This window comes from Syngnathus scovelli, chromosome 6 (assembly GCF_024217435.2).
Source record: "Syngnathus scovelli strain Florida chromosome 6, RoL_Ssco_1.2, whole genome shotgun sequence".
NCBI lineage: Eukaryota > Metazoa > Chordata > Actinopteri > Syngnathiformes > Syngnathidae > Syngnathus > Syngnathus scovelli.
In genome coordinates, this window is record NC_090852.1 from 10,641,619 (window position 1) to 10,656,313 (window position 14,695).

Sequence of the window (14,695 nt, forward strand, 5' to 3'; positions counted from 1 at the left end):
AGACTTTGACATACATCCATCATCTGTACCGCTTGTCCCAGATATGCTTTAATATATTTTACATTGTCGGGTGAACTCATTTGCAAAAAAATGCATATTTTTCAGCCATTGGATAATAATGTCAGGACACAGATCGCTGAATAAAAGGACTTAGCTCCCAATAAGTCTGCCCCTTAACAGAAGGACCAAGGTGCCTTGAAATCAAACATGGGAGCACAGATTACGCAGTATTGTGTGCTACTTGCAATCAGTCTACTAGTGAAGGGCCATGGCTCTTTGCATCAGACGATCAGTCATAGGGGAGTTTGGCCTCACTGCATCACGCTCCACCAGAAGACATCTGTCAGAATTCAAAACAACATCATACATAGAGATGAACGCAAATTCAGAGAGAATACAAGCAAACAAGATAACATAATCAATCAAGACAGTGTATCACATCTGTTACGTAATCTTAATCAGTATGTACATGGAAAGTCAGCAGATAACATAATGCGACCAGACCACTGTGTCATGTTCATGGTTTGCTTTTATATTATTACTACATGTCTCAGCAGTCACATGGGAAAAAAACATGGCACAGTGCGAGAATAAGAAAGTGGAACTCCCCGCAATGTATTACCTGCTCAGTCTCTGGTAGTGCTTATTCTTCGATTTCAATGCCGCATGAATAAGCAGTTGATTGAAGACATCTCTCTGCAAACAGCAGCGGACAAAGCCATTAGTAAACAAAAGAACAAGTGTATTTCTACATTACATATTGGCTTTCTACCGTTTGGAGTTACACTGTATGTACACTGTCGCACCTCTGGGGCACAGTGCATGAAGTCCATCAACATCCATCACAGACATTCATTATTCATGCTCAACATTCTCACACTATCCCATGCAGTTTATGGATGGGCTGAAAAGCTGCGGCTCTTAGTCAGGAATTCTTTACCTCTGGCGAATTTCATAGCAACAGGGATTTATTTTTACACAGGAGGGACAATTTAACATGATCAAGATCATGTTAACCAAAGACAGTGACGCCTCAAGGCCAAATACGTTTCTGAAGAAAATACCCGCAAAGTCGTCGTTTCTGGTGTTCTTACCTGTGCATCGCTGCCCCCTATCGACACTATACTGTAGCGCAAAGGATGAAGTAACTCCACAGTTCGATCGTAGTTTCCTTTGTCATATTCCATCAAGGCTTGACACATCGGCAACCCTATGGGTGTAGCCATTTTATGTTGGTAGTTGTCACCTGGTGTCCTGAAAAAGGGAGATTACTGCTAAAGACAATGTTCATAGACAAAACTTGAAAACCTAACACTTTTTCCAAGACCCAGTTAAAGTATTACAAGAGATCAATTTCTCAACTATTGCTCAGAAGGCCTTCAGGTTAGATTTGGCACATTCCTAACTTGATAAAAGCCCAACACTAAAACTTCTAAAATGCTGCTGAGCAGTGTAACACAGGCAGCTGGGTAAATAATCTGCTAGCCCATTTTCATGAGCGACCACGTTGCTATGCCAAAGGTCAGTAATAGTCCTGAAGCGAGACATTTGAATTTTACAGTCAATGTGTTGCAGCACTGACAGCGCTGCGGTTAACTATTTAATAGCCCACAGAGGTACTGTAGAGGAAAGCACAAAAAGAGAATGGAGCCATCTACGAGTCTGACCAGTAGATGTGAAAGTGCATAATAATTGCGCCGTCTGCCATTCACTCATGCCGACAGCAAAATACATTTACATTAGATTAAATTTTGTTCGATGTGAGCAGGCAGGTAGAATATGTATGTAAGTGATGTGACAAACATGTTCACCTTCAATGAAAGAATCTTAAGCTTTTGATGGAATGACAAGAAAAAAAGCATCTTTCATTTTGTTTGACAAAACAACGTGGTTATCAGCAATAGGAGGGAATTTATTTCACTATCGTGTATATATATATATATATATATATACATATATATACATATATATACATATATATACATATATATACATATATATATATATATATATATATATATATATATATATATATATATATATATATATACGTTTGATTGTTTTCTTTGAAGCATTGTTTAATGTTATTTACCGTAATTTTCGGACTATAAGTCGCGGTTCTTTTCATAGTTTGGGCGGGGGGTCGACTTATACTCAGGAGCGACTTATATGTGAATTTTTTCGCAAATTTTCAAAATTCGAAAATCCGTGATCTAGTGAAACCGCGATAAACGAACCGCGATGTAGCAAGGGATTACTGTCATTTGACCTGCAAGTGACATCAGCAGCGCAGCGGTTGTTTACATAAGGACAAAGGATTCTATCACGGGATGACGAAGATGACCCACGTTTGAAGGATTTAATGATTTGGAGTGACACAAGGTTTGAAAAACGTATTTATGTTACAGTTATTTGATATATTTTATTTCGTGTAGCAAGTTGTATATGTTTTTATCGTTACAGTTCAGTAGTTGTTGGCTCGTTGAACTCTTGATTTGTTAAATAAAGAGCCGTTTACCAAACCCACGTGTTTCCTGGTACTTTGTTAACGCTACAATATAGTTGTATAATAGATCTGTGCGGCGCGCACGCGGCGTTGTTGACATAAAGGACAAGGAATTTGATCGATGGATTTAATGATTAGGAGTGACACAGATGGTTTGATAATATTGTTGTTATGTGATAGTTATTTGAAATATCCTTTATATATCGTTATATGGGTCTGTGGAATAATTAGAAATGCAACTTACGAGTCCGACGTCAGCGGCGCATATGTGGCGCATACACGGCATTGTTTACATAAAGGACGATTGATGGATTTAATGAATTGGAGTGACACAACAGTGTTTGATAAACGTGTTATTTATGTAATACTTATTTGAATAACTCTGAATGTTACTCAGGCCCGTTTTCAGCTCCTCGTTTGTGTATATGTCACGTTAGCATACCGTATCGTTTAGCCTATTGTTGCTGGTTCATGTCTGTTCTTGGTGTTGGATTTTGACAAATAAATTTGCCCCAAAAGTGCGACTTATACTCCGGTGTGACTTATATATGTTTTTTTTTCACTCTATTGTGCATTTTATGGCTGGTGCGACTTATACTCCGGTGCGACATATAGTCCGAAAATTACGGTACTGTTTATTGCACATAAGGACAGTATTTTGATGTCATTGCATTTATACAAAGGCAAAGCCATGTCTTTTTTGGGAAAATGAATGATTGCCAAATCATGTCATTTTTTTATTCAGTGTTATAAAAGACTGGCATTCAACTCACGTTACAAGATTCCACAAAGATGATTCCATCTTTTCTTTCTTGCATTATGTTTATAAATCATATTATCTGACTTGGAGCATACCATGACAAATATGAATTGTGTTAAATTGCAGCATTTAAAACTACGTGAAATAACTAAATAGTGGCAAAGCTTAAATCATATCCTGACATCTTACTCGATGACTAAATTGACTTTCAATCTTTCAAGAGCTTCCACCCACTCAAAACTCTCAGAAGTAACTCCTGCGACTTATGTAACAGTAAACGACATGACAGTTTCAAGACGTGGTTGGAGATTCCAACTTTTTGTGGCTTTAGTGCAGAACAAAATGTGAAATGACTGCCTGTGGTCAGACTGCCCAAAGAGATTATAAGCATAAAACCCCAAAGGAGAAGCGATTGCTGGACTCGAATTGCTGCTCTCAATTCTGTCAGCAAACGTCCAACAGTGCTTCTATCTCAGTTTTACATAAGGCTTCGGTGGTTCTTATGTAAGGATGATGGTGTCGAGGTGAGCGGCAGAGAGAGGAAATGGTGTGGAAATTACTTAGCCAATTCCTGGAGGCCTTCCAGCAGACGCTGAGAAGCGGCAGTCTCTCTCGCTCCCAGGGACACCATGAGGATGTGGAGGTCATTAAAAAGGGTTACGTGGTCATCAGTGTGAGGCAGCGTTACCTGGAGCAGCTCTTGGTAGCGCTCCTTCACAAACACACCTAATGTATGCAAATATTGATCACCAATGCATTACGGTTGTATGATCTTTGAAAACAAATGCAGTGATGCCTTGAGTTACAAGTATCATTTGTTCCTTGCCCAACCTTGTAACTCAAAACAATGGTATCTCAAATCCTTTTTTCTCTTTGAAATGGAAATGCTATTAATATATTCCAACCGCCCTCCTTAAAAATAAAGTGAATTTTTTGCGGGCATTCTTTTAATGGGAAGAATAGCAATCTGTAAATAGCTTACAGTAATAACATAATTACAGTAAATACAATTTAAATGTTTTTGTCAATTCAATGCACATTGTAGTGTGTGCACCATGGCCACCTGGGGACAGGGTTGAGGCCAGTTCATACTTAGACTGCATTCTGGAAAAGTGGGAAGTGACTTCCGCTAAACCGGCTTTCTCCCAATCAATCAGAGGAGGCTCGTATTTGAAATATGTAGAAGTCATGTTACTCATAACTCAAGGCATCACTACACAAGTTTGACCATGTAGCACTCATACGTACTATGTACAATACATAAAGCAGGGAACCATATTTGCTAATTTAGGATGTGTTCAAGATTGATTTATAATAGTCAATCAAAAAATGTAAACATATTCATATGTATACAATATGTTAGTGTTTGCATCCACATTTCATGTTTTTTTAATCACATGACGTTGGTTTTACACTTTCTAGCTGTGTTAAAATATTACTTAAAACATTAACTTAACAGAATGTACGTATGTTATGACTGCAAACTGCAAAGAGAAAAGAAAATTGCGGATTTCTTAAAAATGTATGTATTTGAAAAAGAATATTGAATATTGAGCAGCTCATGTCGCTTACCCTCCATCTCTAGTCTGCTGAGCAGGGAGCTGCCATCTACTATGTCCAACATGGATCCATTGGCTTTACAACGTTTCAATATCTTTCAGAAAAAAGAACACATCTTTACCTGTCTTTTTTTTTTTTTTCAAAGATGAAAAGTGGACCATGGCATACGCAATTCGATAAAAGACGCAAAACGTAAAGGCAGGAGTCTTTCGTATCACAATGTCAGCCAATAAAAACTGCTGTTCTTTTCAAACGGATTGTAACATGAACATAATGAAATGTTCTTGTTACTTTCAGTGACAGGATTTAAAAAAGCGTAGCATTTTTATCTTCTATAGTTTGAATTTCCAATCATCTTGGGGGGATGACGCTAACTGCTACAGTCATTTCTAGCCATAACTTAGGTCGCACAATCTTATGATATTTCATACAAGCAGTGTATCCAATTATAAGCCGTCCAGAGGAATGAAAAAGTATTGATTGAAACTACGAGAGAGGTATTATCTCAGCAATAGAATTATGAATTACTAGAGAACTACACTGCTTCACACTGAGAGGTGTTTCTAATATCTTGGTTACCTAACTTGTCTGAACTGGAGGGGCAAAATGATCATCCAATGTTGCAATCAGTATGCATTCTCGGCAGCACATCCGTTTAAGAATGGAATTGAAATAACCAACCTGAGAATCGAATATTTGCAGTGCAGCCTCATATTGCCCCTGTGGAGAGGGAGGTGACAAAGACAAATTGAAATAACATCAGACTTGAGATATGCTTGCTTGGTAAGATTGCATAGCACAGATGCAAACACAAATTAATCTAGCAATATAATCAACTGTGGAGTTCAAATTACCCCGGAGAAAACATATCACAAATACAAGTTCCGGAAACTATTTGGCAGCCAACTTTGCGCTTGACTGAGAAAACTCATTATACAGTAATCTTTAAATCTTTACCTTTTCAATGAAGTAGAGGGCCCAGTGCCAGTAGTTGTGAGTGGCCAGCATGTCAGACGTCTGCAATGGCACAACACTTAGAGAAGAGAATGTTTCCAAAGGATCATTCATTCAGTGGATTCTGATGAGAGCAGCTTCTTTGAAAATTAGTCATCAAAGGAACATGTTGCCTTGGAAGTCAAAGTTTATACCTGCCAGGCTTTCTCTCTGCCTTCCATGAACTTCAGGCCTTTGTCCACCTCTGCTGTCATCTCATACACATGGGCAACAGAGTGGACGGACCACGCGTCATCAGGAACCAGTGCAAGGCCCTTAACATGAATAAAATAAGAACAAAGGCTGAGAAATGCAGATGTCTTGCCTTAATGAGGAATAGATGACACCATCTACTGTATTGCGCTTTACAAGTACAGTCAAACGTTAAAAATTAAAACCATGTAAAATTCATTATCAAAGTCCCACAAGATGAAACCATGTAGTGTTTTTTCCAAAAGCTTTTTTGCAACCCTTATTACAAAACCAGGACTAGACATATAGAGGGACTAGCATGCCCGCGACCCCCGTGGGGACAAAGCGGTACAGAAAATGGACGGATGGGTGGATGGATTTAACAAAGTAGGAAACATAAATATCATCAAGCGACACTTGGTTTCTAGAAATATCGACAAGTATTTACATTTTGAAATTATTAACCGGTATAGAAAACAATATTCCTAGGGAATCACAATTTCCCATCATTGGTGAGCTATTTGTAGAACGGGCCTGTGTGCTCATGTGGTTCTTGTGGGCGACTTGGTGCCCATGGGCACTATGTTGGCAGCCCCTGTATAAGACAATTCCCAGTCTTATATATTCCTTTATATTAACAGTAGTAAACTTAGTTTTACACCTTTAAGAAAATTAAGAATTACAATTACAAAAGCACTTCAAATTGCCCAAACGGTTTGACACTGGAATTTGATGATTTTCATAATTTCAGATGGATATTTTTTATTTTTATGCTTTGTTAATCAGCATCATGGAACAGACTGTGCTCAACTTTTTATGTTTCCCTGAACTTGCTATGCATTATTCAAAAGAGACAATTGAGACTCCAGAGGCCTATATGAGTGGCTCATTAATGGACATCAACCATAAATTAATTGTGAATCAAAGTTACACGCTGCACACGGACAGAGTCTGCATCACTAATGAGCTAAATCACACAAGAAACATGAAGATCATCTCACCTCCATCGCTACTTTCTCGGCCTGGTCATAGAAATGCGTCTCCAGCAGACCAAAAGAATAAAGTCCTTTCAGATAGCTGAAAACATATATTATTGAGTTAAATTTATAATTACATTATTTGATTACGTATGTGCAGTAAATAATGACATCAGTGGTAATTAAGGGTTGAAGGTACATATACCTGAATCTAATTTTACCACACTACTGGAAAAACAGGCATTGGCTTTTTGTTGTTCATGCAACCCTCTGTCCTTATAGCGGCTTTCATAATGGAGACGGACATCACCAGAAACAACAAAATTATGTTCAAACACAATAGCTACAGGCCAGTGTCACACTGAGTTAAAAGCAGTGGATACAAATTTCGCTACCTCATTTTCTCTGCCCTTCAACAGTCAAACTTCTGTTCCTACCTCAAAAGGTAAAAGTTTCTCATGTTCTCTTACAAAACCCATTTAATTGAAGTTGTGGCCACTGGTCATGAGTAACACTTCCCCAGGCTGCAAGACACACTTGCCTTGTTGTGACCAAGAATGAACTACTCACTTTACATTTCTACTTGGTGAGTCTAGAAATAGCAAGAAAAAGGAATGAACTAGTACTTGTCTTGTTTAACAAAGTCATCATTGATGAACAACATTTAACATTGACTGTTTTAGACGGACGATCCGAAGGGAGAAATAACCATGATTCTTGTTTTAGTTTGGTGTAAAATCATTACAATTTAAGGACTCAATAGATTTTTTTAGGTAATTTAGCTGGCCTTGCCTGCCATCTTGGATTCGTGTTCATGGGTGGGTTATTGCTTTAATATATACAAATAGGAAAGTTTTAGGACAATCTGTGACTACAAGTCTAAGGAATTATTTGAACTCATCTTTAGCCACCTTTCCTGTCATGTATTGAAAATAATCAAAATCATCAGGGTTCTTGCTTTGATCTATACACACTGGCGGAGCTAGAGGGGTGGCCATGGCGGCACAGGCTTCCCCTGAAATATTTTTTCAGGGAGTCAGGTGGCAGGGAATTTTGGGTATAAATTCAAATTTTTTTCCACATTTCCGCCATCCTCTGTAGGGAACACAGAATAAATGTTCATCAGTGTTTTCTGAAGAATTTTGGAGTTTGTGAAAATATATAATATATATTATCGTGAGTGCATAACGATCCGACCCTTCCTTAGCCGTATTGACCCATCTTTGAAAATGCAGCAAAAGAGTCCATCTGCACCAAATAAATGCTATTGCTCCTTGAGCATTGAGAAAATAACCCGTGAAATTTCTCTAAAAGAATGTTGCAACCTTGGAACCTTATAAACATCTATGAACATAACCAATGATGAGTTCAAATCCTATAGAGTTTACCATTTTGTAAAGATCTCCTTGATAGGTTATGCTATTTGTCTTGACAACACGGGTAAATGGATCTTAAAATGCATGTAATCGACCGTACCTGGCTAAGGGGAAATGAGGCTTCCAGTGGGGCAGCACTCGAGCAACTGAATCCCTCATCTGGGTTTGGGCTCCCGTGTAGAAATAGCTATCATGGGCAAACTTGAGGGCAAGCAAGTCTGTGGGGTGATCAACCAGGATATCTTCCCAAACGTCACTGGCTTTGGGGAAATTCCTACAAGAAACATGAGACATATAAGTAACGTTTTATTTTACAAATTGTTTATTTGCAAAAAATTAGATGCAATTTATTTCACCAATATGGCAATTTTAAGTAATGTAAATATCAGCAAAGCCTTTTCACATGAACCAGCATGCCTTGCGATATATTGTATTGTATGAGAACCGTACCCACGACTTCAAATACAGTGGCTTTGTTATTCTGGGTACAAAAGGCTAGACTGCACACTGGGAACTGCATGCATCTAAAATTCTACCACCTTTAGGCAGCACTTTTAGATAAAAGCTGAAGATAGTTTAATATTGGTTTATCACTTTAACATCTGCCGGGAAGAGCCATTTGTGAGTCACATAACAAATATCAGAGGTTTTTTTTTTACAAGCAATTTCATGCAGACATGTCAGCACCTTTATTAAGTTTAAAAAAATAATAATAATAAAATTTGACACATCTAGGCATCTTTAAGCAAATGAATGAACAATAGGAGTTGTGAAGGCTATTTTTACCCATCTATGTCCACCAGGAGTGAGGAAAATGCTGTATGGCCTCGTTCATTCAGTAAAGAGGGCCAAGCACTCTCGCAAATGTGAACCTGATCTCTTATTTGGGGCAGAAGTGATCTCAATGATCTGGACAAATGTTGTGGGACACATTAGCATTACACTAATTTATTCCTGATTGATTCTTTATTGATTTCAGTTTTAGCCCATGCATAATTGCAACTTGTTGAGGTGAAAGACCACAGCAGAAGCCATTTCAGTAAAGCACTCCTGTGTGTCATTTGTTGTTCTGCCGGTTTGCAAACATGATAAACCCATTTTTGACAGTACTGTGCCGATATTGAACTTGGTTCAACCTTAGCGATTCCATTCGATCATGTTTAAGGGTACCTGTGTGAACCTTAATATAAAGCAATACTGAGCAATTCACAGATCGTACATACACAATACATTTTTGCTATGCTCCTCTGAACTGCCAGACTGAAACTCACCCATGTGAGAAAAACTCCAAGGCCTTGACATGGAGCCTCTCTCTTGGGGTGAGGTTTTGACTGTTGGCCAGTTCCACGGTTTTCTTCACAGCGCTGGCCAGTCGTTGGTTCAGGCGCGGAGAGGTCGCTGTTCCCAACAGTTCTAAACCCGTGCTCACCACATGGCCCATCACTGCAAGGATTATATCAGTCACGTTATTGGACTTTCTCCCTGCACGCTGAAGCCACATTATTATTAAAACTAGGTCTCTCAAAACTCTTGCTTTGCTGCTACTGTATTGTGTTAAGTTGTTCTTCTTAGCTTTCACACAAACATGCTTTCTTGAAATATTCAGTTACGAGATGAATTAACGTCAATATTGTGAACAAAACAAAAACCCAAATTTTCATTATGGAAAACTGCTCTGAAAAAGCAGAGAGACATTTCAACAAGACTGTAATGAGGTCAACCACTATTTTAATATTTATGTAGTTCTAACAAGCTTTTACAAGTCTGCATGCTCATTCAGCTCATGTAAGTTTAAACAATGAATGACCTCAGGTTGGTTCGTATAGCGAGCAATACCAGGGGATCCGCCATCAACGGCTGCTATTCTGTTTGTTCAGATAGCCTAGTGTTTAATTGGTGTTCACCAGCGATACAAGTAACTTGGCCAATTTGCGTACGCTAGACTAGCTGATCTTTGGCACAAAGCATTTCACAGCCACTTTTTCTTTGGATTTTTTTACATTATGTGTTCTATGTGCCCTCTCTCCATCCATTGCAGCCTGGTCATCCTGGAAGGGGGATCCTCCCATCTGTGGTCTCTTCTCAAGGGTTCTCATTTTTCCCCCAGTAGGGTTTTTTTGAGTTTTTCCTTGCCCTCCTGGGAGTTTAAGATCAGGGGATGTTTGAGAATATTTGTCAATTTTTGTACATGTGAAGCCCTTTTAGACTTGCTTGTAATCTTGGACTATATAAATAAACTTGACTTAACTCGGGGTCCTTATAACAATGAGTCCCAATCAAGGTCACTTGTTGATGTCAATAACCTAAGGTCTCTAAAATGCCTGGAACACCTCATTCCTTTGCTCCCCATGCTCAGTCTATGAATCGAAAAATGGCTGTCATCTCCAAGGTCAATTTGTCGATCATTTCAATGCTCCATAACACCCACACATAGCCCTGTATGTGTAGCAGCAGCCGGTATGTGGATGAATATCTGTTTTCTTTTGTCTTCAACCAGTACACACACACACAAACAAACACACACACACACACACACACACGTTCCAATTTTGAGGACAGGTTCTCCAGTACAGCACTCATCAAACCAACGTAATTAGAAAAACAAATTCAAGAAGCAATGTTTTTTACATTCAAGTAGTTTCTAATAACACAATATATATATATATATATATATATATATATATATATATATATATATATATATATATATATATATATATATATATATATATATAACAGCACTCATCAAACTAACGTAATTAGAAAAACAAATTCAAGAAGCAATGTTTTTTACATTCAAGTAGTTTCTAATAACACAATATATATATATATATGTGTATCTGCAGGCTACTAAAAAAAGCTAAACAGTCAGATATAGTAAAGATGTTTTTTTATTGATAGTGTGACAGTAATTAAAAAATATTTGGCTAACAAAATCCATCCATCCATCCATCCATCCATCCATCCATCCATCCATCCATCCATCCATCCATTCATCCTTTATTTTCCCTTACAGTTAAAATCCTCCCTGAAAACTGCAAAAACTTTCCTATTGAGCACTATTCTCCCTTCTGAAATTCTTCCAGCATCCCAGCAAATATCTGATGGAGATTGTGTGTTTAAATAACTTAATCAAATATGTAGTCACCAAAATCCGGATCAGCCGCCTTGATTTTAGTCATGCATCCCTCAAGTCCTCCAATACTTTCAATGTTGCGCCAGGTCACATACTAAAGGAAAAACAAAATAAGACACAATAAAAACTCTGCAATTTCCTCACTTCGCCTATCGAGGATAGGGTAGCTGTGAAAATGAGTTCACTTCAGTCATTGTGCAATGTTATCTGTGTGTAAATCATTTATTTACCTGAGTGAGCATTGCATCATAAAGTTTGCACGCCTCATTACTGCTTGTGGACAATGGAAGGCCCTCAGCTCTCCAAGCCTGAGGAAATTGTCTCGTCAGTTCAGCTCCAGTCAATGAAGTGCAACTTTAAACACAGTTTAGTGACAATACCTTTTGTCCTCATATTTTCCCTGCCAAACACTTAATCTAATTTAATAGTAAACTGATTCACACAAATGCTGGATTTTGCTGCCCATTGTGTAATGACTGATTGGAGGTGCTCATACGCTTGTGTCAAAGTTGAGTTGTTTGTAGGCAAAATCTGCTTTTGTTTCATATTTGAAATGTTTTGGCACAGCTCGAGCCTTTTGCAAACAAAATGTGTCATTTTGACCATTGTGACACTTTTTTTCTTTTTTTGATCACACACATTCACACATATGTGGGAATCGAACTCACTCCCGTTGTGGCACTGTTTAGGGCTCTACGTTAACTGTTTTGAAAATGTGGATTTTGAATAGAAGGCTGTGTCAACAACATCCATCCATCCATTTTCTGAACCGCTTAGTCCCCACGGGGGTCGCGGGCGTGCTGGAGCCTATCCCAGCCGTCATCGGGCAGTAGGCGGGGGACACCCTGAACCGGTTGCCAGCCAATCGCAGGGCACACAGAGACAAACAACCATTCGCACTCGCACTCACACCTAGGGACAATTTGGAGTGATCAATCGGCCTACCAAGCATGTTTTTTGGGATGTGGGAGGAAACCGGAGTGCCCGGAGAAAACCCACGCGGGCTCGGGGAGAACATGCAAACTCCGCACAGGGAGGGCCGGAGGTGGAATCGAACCCGCACCCTCCTAACTGTGAGGCGGACGTGCTACCCAGTGCACCACCGAGCCGCCCGGTGTCAACAACAATGAAACTGTAAAAAAAAAAAAAAAGTTCAAAGTTGACTGCAAGAACTGCAACCGTACTATATTTATTACAATGTATTTGAACAGGTTTGAGCGCCAAATAAAAACCACACCGCATTGTCTTTCTACCATCTGCTCTTGGCGAGCCTTTTGCATATTTTTGTAAACTCTTTTGGGTTTTTTTTTTTTCCTTTAATAAGTTTATGATTTTTGTTTGTTTGTTTCAGTGTTTACTAACCTTTCCAATCTCACCAAGCTTTTGAAAAATTATCAGTATTAAAAACGTTATGAAAAACTAAAACTGAAAAAGGTTCACGCCTAAATCTCAACTCTTGTTTTTCAACATTTCCAAGAATATAACTTTGTTCGTCTCAGGAAAATACCTCACTGAAAATATCATTTAGGGATCTGTCTGAGTCTGCCAATGGTGGTGTCATGTACATTTGTCAGATCCGTCGCAAGAAAAACGTGCATCTACTGTTTGTTATTTTTGAGCTTTCGATATTTTCATTTGTAAATAGATGACGGCACGCGCCTGGCTGCACGCATCCCGTTTGTTCTACCCGTGCAAAAACAACAAAAGTTCCTCTCCTAACTCGTTCCCAAATTTACATCTTTTCCAACACCTACCTCACAGTCCCTGTAGCTCAAAGGATCCATGTTGCGATTATACTGTTTATAATGTGCAGAAGTTGCAACTTTTGACTCCAGTCTTCTAGTGTTGGCTCGTGAGTGAACGATTCGTTCAAATGGACGGATCTTTTCAGTGGACGAGAGTGAACGAATCACTTCCTAAAGTGATTCGTTCTTTTTTCCGTTCATATAACTTCAACCAGTAGGTGTCGGTAATGCGCATTGAAGCTGGTGCCACCTCGCCGTAAAACAGAACGAAGAAGAAAATGACGTAACTTCCCGTTCACGAACGAGTCGTGAATTACATTAACAGTTGACCAATTGAACGGATAGGTCTGTGAGTGAGAACGGATCAGAGAGGGAACGAATCCTGACTTTCCCGTTCGCGAACGAGTCAATGGGTGAACTGCCTTCATTCCCTTGCATCAACGGATCAGTCAGCGCGAACTGTGTAAGCCAGAATGTCGATTTACGATTTGCCAAGGAAAGAAAGAACCACTCACCGAAACACCACTTCTTTTATGCACGTTTTCTCCAAGCTAACGGCTAACTTTATTGCATGAAGGGATGCACCGTTATACAACAACGGGGAGATTATGCTTCTCTTTGGGTAATCTTGATTTTATAACACTTATAGTATTTTTTAAATAACGTGTATACGCCTAAATATTGTTATTGTGGTGAATGGTCTTTGTTGCTTCGCTGGTCTTCAAAAAAACACTTGGTGGACGACGGCTGGCCCAGAGAAGGAACACTCCAGTGACACACGGCTGATTGGGAAAATATTTTATTCAACCGATGTCAGAGTGAAGTCTCTCCAAATATTCGAGTGGCCCAAAAGCAAAGATGTTGGCAGCCCCTTCCCCCCTGTCTGCGAGGCTCCACATCTTTTATACCTGGCAAGACAACAGCTGCGGTTTGAGTCTCAGTCTACTTGTTACTTTCGATGCCCTTCACTGAGTGCCAAAAGTCCCAATGATCGTGAGCAGCAGGGGGGCCCCATTTCAACCCCTTACACTGAGTGCCAAGCAGGGAAGAAATGGGTATCATTGTTATAGTCACTGGTATGACTCGGCAGGGGTTTGAACCCACCACCTCCCAATCTCAGGGCGGACACTCTCCTCTCAGGCCACTGAGCTGGTAAACACTTGTATCGTAGTATAACACTTATAGTCGTTTTTAAATAACGTGTATACCTAAATACGCCTAAATATTGTTATCCAATATATCTACTGCAATTTCACATTAGCTTGCTGGTTTGAATTTTGCTTTTAATATTATTATTTTTAATGAACATTTATGTTAAAACTTGTCTGGCGTCTTATTCCTTGTTTTTATATTCGCCAATTAAAACATAAAAATCAGACATTTGGTTAACTGCTTTATATGACAATATGTACACTACACGAGGTTAAAAATAAAAAAGAGAATAAATAAA

At 39.0% G+C, this 14,695-nt stretch overlaps 1 protein-coding gene across 1 annotated transcript; it reads right to left on the bottom strand.

The window, feature by feature from the left end:
- Window positions 1-26: 26 nt before the first annotated feature.
- On the bottom strand, window positions 27-13,387 carry ttc38 (tetratricopeptide repeat domain 38). Its single transcript, XM_049724406.2, has 14 exons — window positions 13,255-13,387; window positions 11,731-11,808; window positions 11,513-11,594; window positions 9,636-9,807; window positions 8,465-8,638; window positions 7,013-7,088; window positions 5,975-6,094; window positions 5,784-5,843; window positions 5,508-5,546; window positions 4,839-4,920; window positions 3,827-3,992; window positions 1,095-1,254; window positions 623-696; window positions 27-340 (listed from the first exon to the last, which is right to left on the bottom strand). Exons 1-14 carry the CDS (start codon window positions 13,282-13,284, stop codon window positions 256-258), a joined length of 1,398 nt encoding a protein of 465 aa, XP_049580363.1. The 5' UTR covers window positions 13,285-13,387; the 3' UTR covers window positions 27-255.
- Between the last annotated feature and the right edge of the window lie 1,308 nt (window positions 13,388-14,695).

Coding starts and splice junctions, on each gene's coding strand:
- ttc38 (XM_049724406.2), bottom strand. CDS start 13,284: ATGGATCCTTTGAGCTACAGGGACTGTGAG. Junction 11,595..11,730: donor ATGATGCAATGCTCACTCAG/GTAAATAAATGA, acceptor TTTTTCCTTTAG/TATGTGACCTGGCGCAACAT. Junction 5,844..5,974: donor GCAGAGAGAAAGCCTGGCAG/GTATAAACTTTG, acceptor GTGCCATTGCAG/ACGTCTGACATGCTGGCCAC.